Genomic DNA, 18,223 nt, shown 5'->3' with positions numbered 1-18,223 from the left:
CTGCTTCTTGTGCACGCGCCCCCTACCCCTGCACTCCGTCCCATGCCCCTCCCCCCTCCCCTTGCCCCTGCACCGTCCCCCTGCTTCTTGGCCCCCTGCCCCTGCACTCGTCCCCCCCTACTCCTGGTACCCCGCCCCCTTGCCCCTGCGCCCCGCCCCCCAGTTCCTTGTCCCCCTAGCCCCTGCGCCCCGCCCCCTTCTTCTTCCACCTCCCCCCGCCCCCTGCCCCGCCCCCCTGCTCCTGGTCCCCCCCCTCCCCCTGTCCCTGCACCGCCCTCTGCTCCTGGTCCCCCCGCCCCCTGCCCCTGCCCCGCCCCCCTGCTCCTGGTCCCCCCCTCCCCCTGTCCCTGCACCGCCCTCTGCTCCTGGTCCCCCCGCCCCCTGCCCCTGCCCCGCCCCCTGCTCCTGGTCCCCCCCTCCCCCTGTCCCTGCACCGCCCTCTGCTCCTGGTCCCCCCGCCCCCTGCCCCTGCCCCGCCCCCTGCTCCTGGTCCCCCCGCCCCCTGTTCCTGCCCCGCCCCCCTGCTCCTGGTCCCCCCGCCCCCTGTTCCTGCACGGCCCCCCTGCTCCTGGTCCCCCCGCCCCCTGCCCCTGCCCCGCCCCCTGCTCCTTGTCCCCTCCCTGCGCTCACCGGGTCCTCTGAGCCCCCGCCCTTGCGCTCCCGCCCCGCCCTCCTCGGGGCTGGGCCCCTCTTGCTGGGCTCCCTCTCACCTCCCTGTCTCCTCCTCCCTCTGTCCTTCCCTAGATCGGTCGGTCCCTCCCGCCGCCGGCCGGCACTTCCCGCCGAGCGCGGCGCTGGCCGGAGCTGAGCCCGCGGCTGGTCGGGGTCGGGGTCCGGGTCCGGGTCCGGGTCCGGGTCCGGGTCGGGGTCCGGGTCCGGGGCGCGCCATGGAGGTCCCCGAGCCCCGCGCGCGCCCCGATCGGCCGGCGGCCGCCGAGCGCCTGGTGGAGGTGCGGCTGAGCGGCGGCGCCCCCTGGGGCTTCACCCTCAAGGGCGGCCGCGAACACGGGGAGCCGCTGGTCATCACCAAGGTAGGGCTGGGGGCTGGGGCTGGGGCGGGGGCTGCTCCTCGCCGGGGGAGGCCCGAGGGCTGGGGCGTGCGGGGGGCACTTGCAGCGACTCCGGGTCCGAGTCCTCTCCATTTGGACGGAGCCACCCGGCAGGGTCCTCCAGCTCTGCTGGCCTTGGACCGCGGCCTGCACCTGTGGTGAGGTGCAGAGGAGCCTCCACACCTGGGGAGCCCACCTACCCACCCCCCTCAACTGGCCTTGAAGCGCAGTGGCGCAGCTGCTGCCCACCAGCCCCCCATCAATATTCAGGGTTCGTTGGCGCCAGCCCGGTGCGCCCCGCTCCTGCAGAGCGGCCCCAGCTTTGGAGCCGGAATCCCCCGCTTCCTAAGGAAGCAGATGCCTGTATGAATGGTGTGTGTGTGTGTGTGTGTGTGTGTGTGTGTGTGTGTGTGTGTGTGTGCATGCATGCACTGTCTGGGAAATGTTGAACTCTCCGGTCTGCAAACAGAGAACCCATCTTGATAGCTGCTTGCCTGTACACTGTGCGCCCCGCTTCCTTCCAGTTGTAAATAAATACCCTCCACCGCGACTCCGCCGCCGCCTCCGGCCCTTTCTGCGGGAAGGCTTGGGCTGCGTTCATAACCCGGGACAAAGTCCTCTTTAAAATGTAGAAATGCCTGGCGTCGTCCAAGGTGACTTGGTAGGTTTCCTCTGCCTCCTCCCTGTGCGCCCTCCCCTTTCTGGGTAGGCCACGGAGGGGGCTGGGAGGTGATTCCTGCCTTGCCCGGCTGTCTGTTGGCGAGTTTGGGAAATGGGGTGTGTGTGTGTGTGTGTGTGTGTGTGTGTGTGTGTCGGTGAGTTTGGGAAGTGTGTGTGTGTGTGTGTGTGTCGGTGAGTTTGGGAAGTGGGGTCTGTGTGTGTGTCCGTGAGTTTGGGAAGTGAGGTGTGTGTGTGTGTGTGTGTCTCGGTGAGTTTGGGAAGTTGGGTTTGTGTGTGTCGGTGAGTTTGGGAAGTGGGGTGTGTGTGTGTGTGTGTGTGTGTCGGTGAGTTTGGGAAGTGGGGTGTATGTGTGTGTGTCGCTGAGTTTGGGAAGTGGTGTGTGTGTGTGTGTCGGTGAGTTTGGGAAGTGGGGTGTATGTGTGTGTGTGTCGGTGAGTTTGGGAAGTTGGGTGTGTGTGTGTGTGTGTCGGTGAGTTTGGGAAGTTGGGTGTGTGTGTGTGTCGGTGAGTTTGGGAAGTGGGGTGTATGTGTGTGTGTGTCGGTGAGTTTGGGAAGTGGTGTGTGTGTGTGTCGGTGAGTTTGGGAAGTGGTGTGTGTGTGTGTGTCGGTGAGTTTGGGGAGTTGGGTGTGTGTGTGTGTCGATGAGTTGGGGAAGTGGGGTGTGTGTGTGTGTTGACTGCAGGCTTTCGGATGCTTCCCTGTGGGTTTTGGGTTTGTGAATTTCCAGCCTCCCGTTGTGCGCTTGGGAGAAGGTTGTATGTGTTCCAGAAAGCAGGTGCTCTTGTATTCCTCTGCAAATCCCTGGTGGCAGGGAAGGAACCCAGGGCCTGGGGTGTGTCTCGCCCAGAAGCTCCCCCCTCATTGTCTCATTCTCAGACTTGAGGTACAGGCTGGGTACTCAGATCTCCCCTGAAAGAAAAAAATGGCCCCAAGACTCAGCAAGTACTTCCTCAGACTCACCTGCACAGCCGTTGGCTCAGCAAAGCTGACTGACTCAAGGGGAGGCCTTGTTCTGGGGTCGCACTTGCTGTAACACAGTGGAAAATCTCTGGACACTTTAAAAGTTGTGTTGTTTTACCAGAAGCTGTAGGAAGGAGCCCTGCAGTGGCTTCTCCAGGCCCCCCAAGTTGGAACCTTCCCAGCCCCATGTGTCCTCCGTGGCTGCCTGCTTCCTCCCGTCCAGGCAGCCTGGTTGGTACTAGAATCAGGATCAGGCAGGCTGTGGTCCTTGGGAGGGTCTGGCTACTTGGGGGAGCTCTCAGCCTGCTTTTGGAGGGGAGTGTGGGAGGTTTGTGTTGTGTGTTTCCCCCCTCCTCCCTCCTACAAACTTGTGCTCTATTTTTTCTTCTTTTTGTTTTCTGCCTTCAGGGTTATTTTTGAGGGTCAGTGCCTGCACCCTGAATCCACTGCTCCTGGAGGCCATTTTTCCCATTTTGTTGCCCTTGTTGTCATTATTGTTGTTGTTGCCATTGTTGCTGCTGCTGTTGGATAGGACAGAGAGACATGGAGAGAGGAGGGGAAGACAGAGAGGGGGGAGAGAAAGACAGACACCTGCAGACCTGCTTCACCGCCTGTGAAGCGACTTCCCTGCAGGTGGGGAGCCGGGGGCTCGAACCAGGCTCCTTACGCCGGTCCTTGAGCTTCGTGTCATGTGCGTTTAACCCGCCACAGTACCGCCAAACCCCCGTGCTATGTTTTCTGACGACTGTTCCAAAGCCACTGGAAATCCACTGCTGTGCCGAGGACGAGGAGGGTTCAGGGCAGCTGAGGAGGGAGCACGGGCCACGTTTCCACGCACGTGGGTCCCTGCCCACACAGGCGCGTGCTAGCACTTGAATGTCTGTGCTGTCTTCACTCCCGCTGGCTGGCATGGCTCTCACATACGTGTGCTGTCTCCTGGATTGAGTCATCATTGCTATTTGCTCTGTGTCCAGCCGCTGGTGGTGAACTGACGCACCGGGAGAAAAGAGTGGAGGGTGAGGGCTGCTTCTGACCACTCACAGAGTAGACACGCTGTTGGGGCCCACGGCCCACCAGAATCGAGCTTTTATCCAAGCGCTAATTCTTCTTCCTCCCCCTGGGCTTCTGAGCCCCTTCCGGCTCATTCAGGTGATTGTAGTGGAAGCATGTTTGCATCAGAACAGTCTTGTTATCAAGTGCCTGCTGGAGGCCTCGGATACAGGCTCAAGTTCCCCTCAGTAGGGTCTCACATGCAGGGGTCTCTTGTATGGGAGGGCAGACACACTTTTCTTTCTTTTTTTTTTTTTTTCCTCCAGGGTTATTGCTGGGCTCTGCGCCTGCACCATGAATCCACCACTCCTGGAGGCCACTTTTTCCTCCTTTTGTTGCCCTTGTTGTTGTAGCCTCGTTGCGGTTATTATTATTGCCATCGTTGACGTTGTTTGTTGTTGGATAGGACAGAGAGAAATGGAGAGAGGAGGGGAAGACAGAGAGGGGGAGAGAAAGATAGACACCTGCAGACCCGCTTCACCGCCTGTGAAGCGACCCCCCTGCAGGTGGGGAGCCGGGGGCTCAAACCGGGATCCTTAAGCCGGTCCTTGGCGCTTCACGCCACGTGCACTTAACCCGCTGCGCTACTGCCCGACTCCCCAGACACACTTTTCATGAGAGTGAGGGTCTTGGAGGAGAGCAAGTCTCAGAGCCCAGAGCTAGGCGGCTCCAGTCCTTGGTCTGCAGGGGTTGGAGGTTGTGAGTTGCCCACTTTCCTTTATTAAGCAGATTCTTAAATTTTGCTTTGTTCTTTTAATTTTTTTTTAAAAAATTATCTTTATTTATTGGATAGAGACAGCCAGAAATCGTGAGGGAAGAGGGAGATAGAGCGGGAGAGAGACGCCTGCAACCCTGCTTCACCACTGGTGAAGTTTTCCTCCTGCAGGTGGGGACCGGGTGCTCGAACCCGGGTCCTCACGCACTACAACATGTGCGTTCAACCACGTGTGACACTGCCATGTCCCCCTGATTCTTAGATCTTTTAAAAAAAATTTTTTTAAATATTTATTTATTTTCCCTTTTGTTGCCCTTGTTGTTTTATTGTTGTAGTTATTATTGTTGTTGTTGATGTCTTTGTTGTTAGGACAGAGAGAAATAGAGGAAGAGAAGACAGAGAAGGGGAGAGAAAGACAGACACCTGCAGACCTGCTTCACCACCTGTGAAGCGACTCCTCTGCAGGTGGGGAGCCGGGGGAGCTCAAACCCGGATCCAGATCCTTAAGCTGGTTCTTGCACTTTGCGCCACGTGCGCTTAACCCGCGCGACCGCCCAACTCCCCCTTCCCCCATTCTCAGAGAGGGAGTTGGGCGGTCGCGCAGCGGGTTAAGCGCACGTGGCACAAAGCAAGGACCAGCGTAAGGATCCCAGTTCGAGGCCCCGGCTCCCCACCTGCAGGGTAGCCGCTTCTCAGGCGGTGAAGCAGGTCTGCAGGTGTCTTTCTCTCCTCCTCTCTGTCTTCCCCTCCTCTCTCCATTTCTCTCTGTCCTACTCAACAATGACAACGACAACAATAATAAGAAGAAAAGATTTCCTTAGAGAAAGACTCCACCAGATCGAAAGCCAGGGATTGAACCCAGGGCTGCAGGCCTTCGAGGCACGGAGTTTCCCCGCTGAGCCGACTCCCCTGGGCCTGTAATTAGCTAAGGCCAGTGGAGGCTGGGTGATTTGCCCAGAGGTCACACCAACCTGGCTTGAGATACTCTTCTGTGCTACCACTTTCTGTGGTGGGCATTGCCCTCCCTCTGCCGTGTGGGGTTTTTCAGCAGCAAGCTGACTTCACCCACTGGTACCCCCTTCTGCCAGACTGCCAGAAGTACCCTGGTAGCAAAACAGACCAGGCCTGCCGTCCCTTTGTTGGGCCACTTGGCTTTGAAAGACCTTTGGCTTTCAGATGACCAGCCGACCCAGCCCTCCAGGGTGCGTCTAGGGGGTCCCCCCATCCCCAGGCCTCAGCCGCTGGCCCCGGAGTGGACTTTTATTTACACAGTCAAACTCAAACAAATGCTTGCTTCATCTGCATTTTTGTAGCTGTGACAAGGAAAAGGCAGTAAGAGCTCTGGAGAGCTGGTAGGCTGCGGCTGCGGGTGGGGACTGGCCCCTCTTGGTGTGTGTGTGGGGGGTTGTCTCTGTTTGGAGTTCAAGGGGGGGGGGCCTGGCCACTGTGGGAATTTGGAGTGCAGTTGTGAAATCAGCCTTTCCCCCTGCAAGCCCTGAGTGCCTTCACAGGGGTCTGGGGAAAAGGTTTCTCTGTCTTGCCTTTTGATGTCTAGGGAGGGCAGACTGGGTTTCTGCCCCTTCTGGGGGGAGGGGAGGGGAGGGGAGGGGCTGGTCTCCCTGTCCCCATCAGTGCGCCGGGGAGGGGCAGGTGGCGACCTGGCCTGTGTGACGTCACTGGAGGGGCCTGGAGGGGCCGGAATTCCATTGGGTGTCCGTGGCCCCCTGCAGCCCTGGAATGCTGTTGGGGGAGGGGGTAGAGCCCCTGGCCCTCTTCCTTCTGCAGAAAGTCCTAAAAGACACCTACCTGAGCCTGGCCTAGTTCCAAGAGGGTCTCCTTCTCCTTAAGGGCCCCTCAGAATTTTCAGGTTTCCTTTGGCAAAGGGGATCTGGGCTGTGGCTTGGGAGACGCCCCAGCTCTGTGGGGGGGGGGGGGACTTCAGTTAGGTCTGTTTTTTTATAAAATAAAAAAATTGTGTATTTATTTATTGGATAGAGACAGAACTCCAGAGAGCAGAGGGAGAGAGGGGGAGAGAGAGTGAGACGTTGCCAGCCCTGCTTCACCACCCGTGAAACTGTCCCCCTGCAGGTGGGGAGCGGAGGCGTGAACCCCGGTTCTCAGGCACTGTGATTCTTCTAGCGTTTGCCCTTCTTCCGTAGCCAGTCAACAGCGTCAGGTGGAGCCTGATGTCAAGTTTCGAGACCTCCTTTGAATCTGGAGAGGTGGCAGTCGTTGACTATGTGGGTCATAGTCTGTCTGGAGCCGCAGGGGCAGTTCGGGTCGTCTCTGGCTCCCCAGCGATGGAACATAGCGGCGCACCGGCCATGGCCTGTTCGATAGCGATGGAGGAGGGCTGGATCATAACGTGCTAGGTCAAAGCCGGGTTGACACTTGCAGGGGTCTGTGATGAGGTGTTTGTTCTTGACCTCAGCTGACTGCCAACTCTGTTTCCAAGAGTCTGGAACAGAGAAGTTCAGTGTAGGCGTAGGGGACCAGATTGGGTGACGAGACGTCAAGCGTTGGACAGGGTGGGCGAAGATATCCGCACTGTGATATGTGTAGTTAACTGGGTGTGCTGCTACCCAGCCCCTAGGGTCTGACTTTGGATATGAGAAAAAATCCTTCATCTCCGGTTTGGGAAGGCTCCAGCATGCAAGTCCCCAGGCTTAGTCCTGAGGGCTCCTGTTCTGGTTTCTCTCACCGCCAGTGTATACATCTTAAAAAGGTGAGTTTCTGGGGGTCGGGCGGTAGCGCAGCGGGTTAAACACATGTGGCACAAAGCGCAAGGATCGGTGTAAGGATCCCGGTTCGAGCTCCTGGCTCCCCACTTGCAGGGGAGTCGCTTCACAGGCAGTGAAGCAGGTCTGCAGGTGTCTGTCTTTCTCTCCCCCTCCTCTGTCTTCCCCTCCTCTCTCCATTTCTCTCTGTCCTATCCAACAATGGCGACATCAACAACAACAATAATAACCACAACAAGGCTACAACAACAAGGGCAACAAAAGGGGGAAAACATGGCCTCCAGGAGCAGTGGATTCATGGTGCAGGCACCGAGCCTCAGCAGTAACCCTGGAGGCGAAAATAAAATAAATAAATAAAAGGTGAGTTTCTGGCTTGAATGCAGAAGGCAGGGTAGAACGGGGTCCAGGTGCATGTGGGGAGGGGGTGTTGGGATGGGGGTGGCCTTGGCCAGAGCAGCTCAGGTGGCCTTGAGAACTCAGGTTCAGCAGGGACTGTGGCCCACCCTCAGCCGGCCACTAGCGTCTGGGTTTTTCTTCCTGTGCTGGAAGCCCCTTGCAGCTGGCCCTGCTTCGCCCACCAGTCGGTGCAGCTGCTGCCGCCGGAGGGCTCGTCCCCTCTCCCCGCCAGACAGTCCTTTAGCCTGACTCACACCTGGAAGTCCAGAGCTTACTGCTTCCGTGTGCAGAGTTTCTGGGTAGGACTCGAGTTGTCCAGGCTTGTCCCGACTACTCTCCCCTCTCCCCGCAGGAGCGCTCGCAAGTGGAGAAGGGTTTGAGAATGAAAGGCTCGCTCATAAAAAGCCCTCCCGTTCACTCTTTCGTAGTTCAGGGCCAGGGAATGCAGACTGGAGAGAGCGGCGCAGGGCAGTCCCCTTGCCAGAGGAGGGCTGTGTTGGCACTCAGCTAGCCCTGGGCTTGCAGGCTTCCAGGCCCGCTGTTGGGGGCGAGGGCTAGGGTGTTGGCGCCGCTCTGCCTGTGGGGGCCTCCGGGGAAACAGCCCCCAGGAGCTCTGCAGGGCTTCCTAGTGCTGTCCACTGAGGCCTGTCCTCTTCCACTGGGCCACACCGTCCGTCCGTCCGTCCACTGGCGCGGTGCCCCTTTTGCGTCCATTCTGTGGGGTCTGCTGGCCACGGCTCTCTCCACAAAGGCAAGCCGTCAACTTTCCCCCACTGGGAGGGTTTTGAAAGAGCCCAGGCTTGCACTGGTTTGAAAACACCTCTGAGCCAGGGAGGAGAATGTGTTCCGGGAGAAAAGGTTTCCTCTTACCTTGTTGGATCAGATCTGTGCATTGCCTTCGGCAGGCAGCTTCTCTTTATGACAATGTGTCTCTTAGAATGGTAGCAGGGCATTATGAAAAAAAAAAGACTAACTTCCAACCTCAAAGCCACGATGTTCTCAGTTGACAAACAGAACCTGAACTTGGGCTTTGAGGTTTTTTTTTTTTTTTAATTAGTGATTTAATATTGATTGACAAAACTAAAATAGGGGGCTGGGAGGTGGCACACCGGGTTAAGTGCACAAGGACCCGCTCCCCACCTGCAGGGTCCGCTTCATAAGTGGTGAATCAGGTCTCTGCAGGTGTCTATATTTCTCTCTCCCTCTCTCAATTTCTCTCTGTCCTATCCGAAAAAAGGGAAAAAAAATCATGGTCTGGGATATAACGCAGTGGATAAAGCACTGGACTCTCAAGCATGAGGTCCTGAGTTCAATCCCCGGCAGCACATATACCAGAGTGATTATCTGGTTCTTTCTCTCTCTCCCCTCCTATCTTTCTCATTCATTAATAAATAAAATCTTGAAAAAGAATCAAAAAAATGACCACTGAGCCCCAGTGATAACTCTAGAGGCAAAATAAGCAAACAAAACTGTAAGATACTAAGGGTATGATTTCATACGGTTCCCCCCACCAGGGTTCTGTGTCCCATCCCCTCCATTGGAAACTGCAGTGGTTCTCCCAAGCTCACAGATTGGGCTGATTCTATAAGTATCTGTATCTATGTATGTGTGTGTGTGTGTGTATATATATATATATTTATATAATATATTTATATATATATATAAATATATAAATATATTATATATATATGTATTTTTTTTCTTTCAATGTTTTCAGCGATCCTGCCTTCACTTCCTTTCTAAGTCACTCTCACCCTCACACCTATTACTACTTCCGGATACTTTTCTTTTCTTTTTCTTTTTTCTTCTCTTTTAGATAAGAGAAACAGTGTTTTCCTCTGGTGTTTTCCGTATTCACTTCCTTTTCTGTGATGGCATTAAAAATAAGATTCCTGATGACAAAGGCTTCATGTCCTGGTGGAAGTGGGATTCAGAGCCCTCTGGGCATCTTCCCCTGACATTTCTCCCTCTCTGGGAATCTGGATCCAAATTCTTTCTGGGGAGCAGAAGGTGGGAGTTCTGATTTCTGTCATTGCTTCTCCGCTGGACATGGGTCTTGGCAGGTGGATCCAGACTCCCAGCCTGTCTCTATCTTTCTCTGTTGATGTCCGGCTCTGGGGAGGTGGGGTACCTGGACACATTGGTGAGGTCACCTGTCTGGTATTTTAGGCTAGAAGATAAAAGAGAACATGGGTCCTCTCTGCTGAAGGGGGAAGGGAGAGCAGCACCCTGGATTCAGGTCCTACCTACCACTGGGCAGGGTTGGGGTCATCTTCCTTGGCTAACGGTGACCGAGGCTCTGAGATCAGGGGCCACATGTGAAGGTTAGCAGAGGCTGGTGTGGATTCTTTTTTTTTTTTTTTTAATATTTATTTTCTTTTTGTTGCCCTTGTTGTTTTTGTTGTTGTTGTAGTTATTATTGTTGTTGGATGGAACAGAGAGAAATGGAGAGAGGAGGGGAAGACAGAGATGGGGAGAGAAAGATAGACACCTGCAGACCTGCTTCACCGCCTGTGAAGCGACTCCCCTGCAGGTGGGGAGCCGAGGGATCGAACAAGGATCCTTACGCCGGTCCTTGCGCAACAGTTTAGATAAATGGAGTGGATAATGGGAATGCCATGCATTCCCTCTCCTCTGTCCCTAGAGACAAACACGGAGTCTTTCTAGTTGGTTTCTCTTGGCATTTGCAGATTCAGGGGAATCTTTCCATGTTTGTCTGTTCCTTCCAGAGGCAGCTATGGGCTTCCTGCTGGGGGAGGTTGGATTTATTTTTTCCCACACACCTCTCTCCAACTTCCCAGGCCCATTTCTTGGGCCCCCATGCTTCCTGGGGAGTGACAACATCATGATGACCGAGATGGGGGGGGGGGCGCTTTGCAGCCCTAGTGCCCTTAACATTTGGGGCCACATGAGTCTTTGTTGGGGGGCAGCTGTTCTGTGCACAGCATCACCCTCTTTGGGGACCTCACATGAGCACTAGCTCTTCATACCCGCTCTGATTAGCTCTGCACAGGAAGGCTACTGGGGCTTTGCTAACGTTTCTCTACAATTACTGGGGATTCACCGTTAAAATCCACCCCAGGGATGAAGCCTCTTCTGTTTCTGGAGCCTTTGAACTGTCCTGGCATATTTCTCATTTCTTAACATTTTGGTTCTTCTTTGGTAACCCTTTCTTCCAGTCCTTCTTCTAGCTTCTTTGGACGGTTTCATTATCTTCCCCCCAACCCCACAGTGCAGTGTCCTCGCCCCAACTGTTCTTTTTAAAATCTTTATTACTTTATTGGATAGAGGCAGCTAGAAATCGAGAGGTGAGAGGGAGAGAGACAGAGAGACACCTGCAGCCCTGCTTCACCACTTGCAAAGCTTTTCCCCCTGCAGGTGGGGACTGAGGGCTCAAACCTGGGTCCTTGGCATTGTAACATGTGCGCTCAGCCAGGTGTGCCACCACCGGGACCCTTCTGCCCTGTTCTTTTTTGACATTATACTGGTGGGTTTTTTTTTTTCTTTTGTTCTTTGCATATCACTTCGGTTTCTCAGCTACTTTAAAAAAAAATTTTATTTATAAAAAGGAAACACTGACAAAAAGCGTAGCATAAGAGGGGGACAAGTCCACACAGTTCTCACCACCAGAACTCTATATCCCATCCCCTCCCCTGATAGCTTTCTCATTCTCTATCCCTCTGGGAGTATGGTCCCAGGGTCGTTGTGGGTTGCAGAAGGTGGAAGGTCTGGCTTCTGTAATTGCTTCCCCACTGAACATGGGCGTTGGCAGGTGGATCCATACTCTCAGCCTGTCTCTCTCTTTCCCTAGTCGGGCAGGGCTCTGAGGAAGTGGGGCTCCAAGACACATAGTGAGGTTGTCTGCCCAGGGAAGTCAGGTTGGTGTCATGGTATCATCTGGAACCTGGTGGCTTGTCGGGCTGCGACGCGGAGGAGAGAGAGGAGATCCAGAGCAGAGAGGGAACACAAATCTTTATTTACGCGGGCATCTCAGAGTTGGATGAGAGCACAGCGGTTTGGGCCACGTGGAGCTAGCAGAATGCCACCTCCCGCTACCCGCAGCACCCTTCCGTGCGTGGGGAGCCGGGGGCTCGAACTGGGATCCTTAATCCAGCCCTTGCGATTTGCGCCACATGCGCTTAACCTGCTGTGCTAACGCCAGACTCCCAGTTTTATTTACTTTTTTAAAAATATATTTTATTTATTTTCCCTTTTGTTGCCCTTGTTGTTGTTTCATTGTTGTAGTTATTATTGTTGTTATTGATGTCGTCATTGTTGGATAGGACAGAGAGAAATGGAGAGAGGAGGGGAAGACAGAGGGGGAGAGAAAGATAGACACCTGCAGACCTGCTTCACTGCCTGTGAAGCCACTCCCCTGCAGGTGGGGAGCCAGGGGCTCGAACCAGGATCCTTATGCCGGTCCTTGTGCTTTGCACCACCTGCGCTTAACCCGCAGTTTTATTTACTTTTATCAGGGAGATACAGAGAGAAAGATACAGTGAGAGACCAGAGCACTGATCACCCCTGGGGAAGCTTCCCCCTCTGTACGTGGGGAGCCAAGGTCTCGAGAATCCTTGTGCACTTAATTGGGTGTGCCACTGCTTGGGCCATTCTGTAGGTAGAATTGTCCTTTCTGTAGGTGCGTGTGGTGCAAACAAGACTATTGCTTGGGCTGGGTTACACTTGAGATCCTCATTAACTGCTCTCCCTTATTAGGTTAATTAATTATGCTCTTGTAGGGCAGAGTAGTAATTCCTCCTAGGGAACAGAACCAAGCAAATACTTTGAGTTGAACCAGCAAAGAGAAAGGAGACACGGGGGCAGAGGGTAGGTAGTGTAATGGTTGTGCAAAGAGACTCTCATGCCTGAGGTTCCAGAGTCCCAGGTTCAATCCCCCTGCACCACCATAAGCTGAGCAGGCCTCTGGAGAAAGAGAGAGAGAGAGAGAGAGAGATGGAGAGAGAGAAAGACTTTTAGCCTCCAGGCTTGCAGTCACAGCAAGTGGACCCTCGGGGTCTGAGGGGAGGGTGCAGGGAGTGCTTGAGGGAAGGGACAAAGGCTGGACCAGTGTCTGGGGGGCCAGGCCCTGGCCTCTCTGGTCTGGGAACTCTCTCTCTGACTGTCAGGAAAGGTCAGTATACCACTTTGCCCTTGGCATGCACATCTGAAGCTGAGGAAAATGACCATTTATCTGATGTTTAGAATGTTAGATGTTTAGAAATTTATAAACACGGTGACACTTATCTGTCTGAGCACTGGGAAATTTGTAAGCACAGTGACATTTTCATGAAACTCAACATCAGCTTCATTTCATGAAGCTCTGAGTGGCCTTGGAGCTCCCAGTTAAGTGTATATATTACCAAGTGCAAGGACCGGGGTTCGACTTCTTGCTCCCTGCCCGGTGCAGGGGGTCTGCTTCATGGGTGGTGAAGCAGGTCTGTAGGTATCTATCTTTCTCTTTCCCTCATTCTCCTCATCCTCTTTCAATTTCTCCCTGACTTACCTAATAAAAATTAGAAAGAACAAGAGGAAAAAAAATGGCCACCGGGAGTGGTGAATTAGTAGACTCTGCATTAACCCTGGTGGCAGTAAAAAAAAAGAAAAGAAAAAATCAACATAATAATACAACCCCCACTAGGACCTCCTCTGTCTTCCAGGACCTGAACCCTCTCCTCCCACCCCAGAGTCTTTTACTTTGGTGCAATACACCAGCTCCAGTCCACGTTCTGCTTTTTTTTTTTTGTGTGTGTGTGTGTGTGTGTGTGTGTGTGTGTGTATTCTTATTTTTCAATTTCTGTCTCTGAGTGAGATCGTCCCATCTTCATCCTTCTGTTTCTGGCTGATCTCACTTCACAGGATTCCTTCAAGCTCCTTGCAAGGTGAGGTGAAGAAGGTGAATTGTTATTTGGAAAACTGAGAAGTGTTAAACATGTACAAACGATTGTATTTTATTTTACTGTTGACTGTAAAACATTAATTCCCCAATAAAGAAATTAAAACAAAAATCAACTTGAAAGAAGACTGCTGTTAATGGTGAAGATTGGTAGTTGGAACTTCTTATCTTTGGCAGTATGACTGTTAATTCTCCTCTCTGTGGAATTCTTTGGTCTGCACCCTGTAAATATAAGTATTAGTTGCTTGAAGGTAATCCTCTTAAGAATTATATGGTCAGACTGGCAGGATAGTTCACCTAGAAGTGTACCTGCTGGAGGGTTGGGGGGTTAGCACAGAGGGTTAAATGTACTTGGTGCAAAGCGCAAGGACCAGCATAAGGATCCTGGCTCGAGTCCCGGCTCCCCACCTGCAGGGGAGTCGCTTCACAGGCGGTGAAGCAGGTCTGCAGGTGTCTGTCTCTCTCTCCCTCTCTCTGTCTTCCCCTCCTTTTTCCAATTCTCTCTGTCCTAGCCAACAACAATGACTACAGTAACAACAATGCTAACAACAACAACAATAAACAACAAGGGTAACAAAAGGGAATAAAGCAAGCAAGCAAGAAAATAAAATTAAAATTTTAAAAAAGAAGTGTACCTGCATTACCCTGTTCGAAATGCAGGTGTGAGTGCGGCCAGACATCCCCCACACTTGGGGAAACATGTTTGCTGCTGTCTCTCTGTGAGCAAGTTTTCCTGAAGCTGTGAAGCTCTTGTAACAGCAAGTGGTGGTGTCAGCAGTCTCTGGAATCTGATCGGGGCTTAAAGGGAGTTTACTTCTGCCACTTGGAGGTTTGAAAGGACAAGTTCTGTGACTGTGGAAGGTACTGAGCTATAGAGTTTTTAGGCTTTTCCTAGAAAGACAGAAAAACAACCTCTAACTTCTAGAAAATTTGATACTGTGTTCTTCCTTTCTTTCTCTCTCTCTCTCAATTGTAAGTGCAGCTTTTCAACTTTCCTTAATGTCTCAAAGCCCTGCGACCTGAACTAGAGTTGGAAGGGGTGGGGCCAGGTGGTGGCACACCTGGTTAAGTGCTCACACCACAGTGCACAAGGACCCAGGTTCATGCCCCTGGTCCCCACCTGCAGGGGGAGAGTTTCCCGAGGGGTGAAGCAGGACTGCAGGTGTCTCTCTGTCTCTCTCTCTCTCCTCCCCTCTCAATTCCTCTCTCTGTGTCTACCCAATAATAAACAGATAAATAAATAGAGTTGGGAGGGAAACTTTGGGCTGGAGGAACCCAGAACTGCTGCTTGATTTACGCTGTTTGTCGAGGTTTCACCACGGCGCTCTTCCACGGATGGGGCAGGGGCGTAGGGGTGTGTGTGTGGGGGGGAACCGTCTGCCTTCTGTGGGTCTTCTGGAAGAGAGAGAACAGGACGTCAGCCCACCCCAAGTGGTTGTGAGGTTTGACCTGCAAAGGTGAATGTTGTCCTGGGCTGGCTACTGAGGATGGCTCTCTGTGCCCTGAGGCAGGGACTTGGTCTTTGCAAAGCCTGTTTCTCGGCTTATTGGGCAGGAGCCAGGAGAGTTGACTCGTCCAGAGGTGGGAACACCGTGCACAGCCTCTGGGGTTGCCTTCTTCTTCTAGCGTTTGCCCTTCTTCCGTAGCCAGTCAACAGCGTCAGGTGGAGCCTGATGTCAAGTTTCGAGACCTCCTTTGAATCTGGAGAGGTGGCAGTCGTTGACTATGTGGGTCATAGTCTGTCTGGAGCCGCAGGGGCAGTTCGGGTCGTCTCTGGCTCCCCAGCGATGGAACATAGCGGCGCACCGGCCATGGCCTGTTCGATAGCGATGGAGGAGGGCCCGATCATAACGTGCTAGGTCAAAGCCGGGTGGACGCTCGCAGGGGTCTGTGATGAGATGTTTGTTCTTGACCTCAGCTGACTGCCAACTCTGTTTCCAAGAGACTGGAACAGAGAAGTTCAGTGTAGGCGTAGGGGACCAGATTGGGTGACGAGACGTCAAGCGTTGGACAGGGTGGGCGAAGATCTCCGCGTAGATTGGCAGGTCCGGTCGAGCGTAGACGTGGGAAATGAACTTAGATGATGCCGCATCCCGACAAATATCTGGCGGGGCGATGTTGCTACGAACCGGCAGCCATGGAACCGGGGTGGAACGGATGGTTCCAGAAATGATCCTCATGGAGGAATATAATTTGGAATCGACCAAGTGGACATGGGGGCTACGGAACCATCCTGGGGCACAGTATTCTGCAGTGGAATAGCATCATGCCAGAGAGGATGATCGCAGTGTGGAAGCGCTCGCGCCCCATGAGGAGCTGGCCAGTCTCGCAATGATGTGATTCCTCGCGCCCACCTTTGCTGCAGTTTTTATGAGATCTCATAAAAACTGGGGTTGCCTTATGCGTGGTGAACAAGGACTGCAGTGTCTCTCCTCTTTCTGTCTCTTCCTTTCTCTCTCTCTAGATAAAAAATGGGAAATAGATGAATTTCAAGGCCCCTTATCAAGGTCACCATTGAAAAAAAATTGTAGCCAAACGACATTGTAAAAAAAGTCCTCAAGGGCTTTTTATCTTTTTTTTTTTTGCTACTGATCAGCTCTGGGTTTTGGTGATGCGGGGGGATTGAACCTGGGACATCAGAGCCTCAGGCTGGAGAATCTGTTTGCATAACCATTGTGCTAGCTTGCTTTCTTTCTTTTTAAATTTTTTTCCCTTTATTGTGGGATTAATGTTTTACATTCAACTGTAAATAGAATAGTTTATACATGCATAACATTTCTCAGTTTTCCACATAACAATACAACCCCCACTAGGTTCTCTGTCATCCTTTTCCAGGGCCTGTAGTCTACCCCCCACCCCTTCCTTTCTTTCTTTCATTTAATATTTATTTATTTTCCCTTTTGTTGCCCTTGTATTTTTTTGTAGTTGTTTTTGTTATTGATGTCATTGTTGTTAGATAAGACAGAGAAATGGAGAGAGGAGGGGAAGACAGAGAGGGAGAGAGAAAGACAGACACCTGCAGACCTGCTTCACCGCCTGTGAAGTGACTACACTGAAGGTGGGGAGCAGGGGCCTCGAACTAGGATCCTTATTCCAGTCCTTGGGCTTTGTGCCACGTGCACTTAGCCTGCTGCGCTACCGCCGGACTGCCTCACATACAGTTTTTAGAAGTAGACTCAGTCATCCTGACTTTGAGGGTGTTTAAGCAAGATTGGAAGTGACAGTCTAGGACAGGTGAAATAGCTCACTTGGGTAGTACATTCCTTTGCCCTGTGTGTGATCAACCTAGGTTCAAGACCATCCCCCACCAGTTAGGTTGTGGTTTCTTTCACTCTTTCTCTGCCTCTGTCTTTCTCCACAAAAAGGAAAGAAAAGAGGCTTGGGCGGTGGTGCACCGGGTTAAGCGCACGTAGTACAAAGCGCAAGGTTCTCGGTTCAAGCCCCAGTTCCCCACCTGCGGGGGGTGGGGGTGGTCGCTTCACAAGTGGTGAAGCAGGTCTGCAGGTGTCTCTTTCTCTCTCTCCACCCCCTTCTCTATCTTTCCCTCCTCTTTCAGTTTCTCTTTGTCCTATCCAACAACAACAATGGCAACGAAAATATGGAAAAAAGTCTTCTTTCAGGGCCATTATACTGTCTCCCTAGCTTGCTCTCTAATGTAAAAAGAATAGAAAAAGTCAGCCGTGGGGACCACTTGGTAGGAGTACCAAGCATGCATACCTGATACCCTGGGTTTATTCCCTGGCGTGTCATTAAGAAGCGATAAAAGGGGCCGGGCGGTAACGCAGAGGGTTAAGCACACATGGTGCAAACGCGCATAGGGATCTGGGTTTGAGCCCCCGGCTCCCCACCTGCAGGGGAGTCGCTTCACAAGCACTGAAGCAGGTCTGCAGGTGTCTATCTTTCTCTCCCTCTCTCTGTCTTTCCGTCCTCACTCGATTTCTCTGTCCTGTCCCACAGCTCAATTTCTCTGTCCTGTCCAACAGCAATGGCAACAGTAACAACAAGGGCAACAAAAATGGGAAAAAATAGCTTCCAGGAGCAGTGGATTCATAGTGCAGGCACCGACCCCCAGTGATAACCCTGGAAGCAAATAAATAAATAAATAAATAAATAAATAGAAAGCACACTGAGGGTCCAGCCATATTCTTTTATTTTTTGCCTCCAGGGTTATCGCTGGGGCTCGGTGCCAGCACTACAAATCCACTGTTCCTGGAGGCCATTTTTTCCCCTATTATATTGGATAGAACAGAGAGAAATTGAGAGAGGGAGAGGGAGAGAGAAAGACAGACACCTGTAGACCTGCTTCGCCATTTGTAAAACCTCTCCCCTGCAGGTGGGGAACTGGGGGCTCGAACCCAGATCCTTGCGCCGGTCTTTGTGTGCTGGACCAGTTGCGCCACTGCCCAGGCCCGACCTTATTCTTGAGTTGTTACGTCCCCCTCCAAGAAGAGACTCCACAGAGAGGCCCCTCTGGGACCCAGGCACCCCCGCCCCCCACCATAGTGCATTTGGCAGGAAATCTACTGGTTGGCACTGGGTGTCAGTCGCCCTTGGCCGATGCCGTCAGGGGAGAGCCTGTGTCCCTTCCTCAGGGGACTCACCCCTAGCACCTAAGCTGTGGAATCCGCTGTTCCTGGAAGGTCTGAGAAAGGGGCAGAGGTGGGCAGGAGCCCAGGCCTGGCAGGGTGGAGGGTCACTGAGCAGAGGCAGTGTCTGCGCTCAGGGTGTCTGGGATGGGGAG

General features: G+C 53.1%; 1 protein-coding gene across 1 annotated transcript in view; it reads left to right on the top strand.

Annotated features, from left to right (window-relative positions):
- The first annotated feature begins 696 nt into the window (after window positions 1-696).
- Window positions 697-18,223, top strand: part of SHROOM2 (shroom family member 2) — a 94,291-nt gene continuing 76,764 nt past the window's right edge. Inside the window, exon 1 of the mRNA XM_060182692.1 lies at window positions 697-1,031. Within this exon, the coding sequence (XP_060038675.1) occupies window positions 888-1,031 (144 nt within the window). The 5' untranslated portion in view covers window positions 697-887. The remainder of the gene's footprint in view (window positions 1,032-18,223) is intronic.

The sequence above is a fragment of the Erinaceus europaeus genome, chromosome X (assembly GCF_950295315.1).
Source record: "Erinaceus europaeus chromosome X, mEriEur2.1, whole genome shotgun sequence".
NCBI classification, from domain to species: domain Eukaryota; kingdom Metazoa; phylum Chordata; class Mammalia; order Eulipotyphla; family Erinaceidae; genus Erinaceus; species Erinaceus europaeus.
This window is presented reverse-complemented; position numbering and strand designations above follow the sequence as displayed.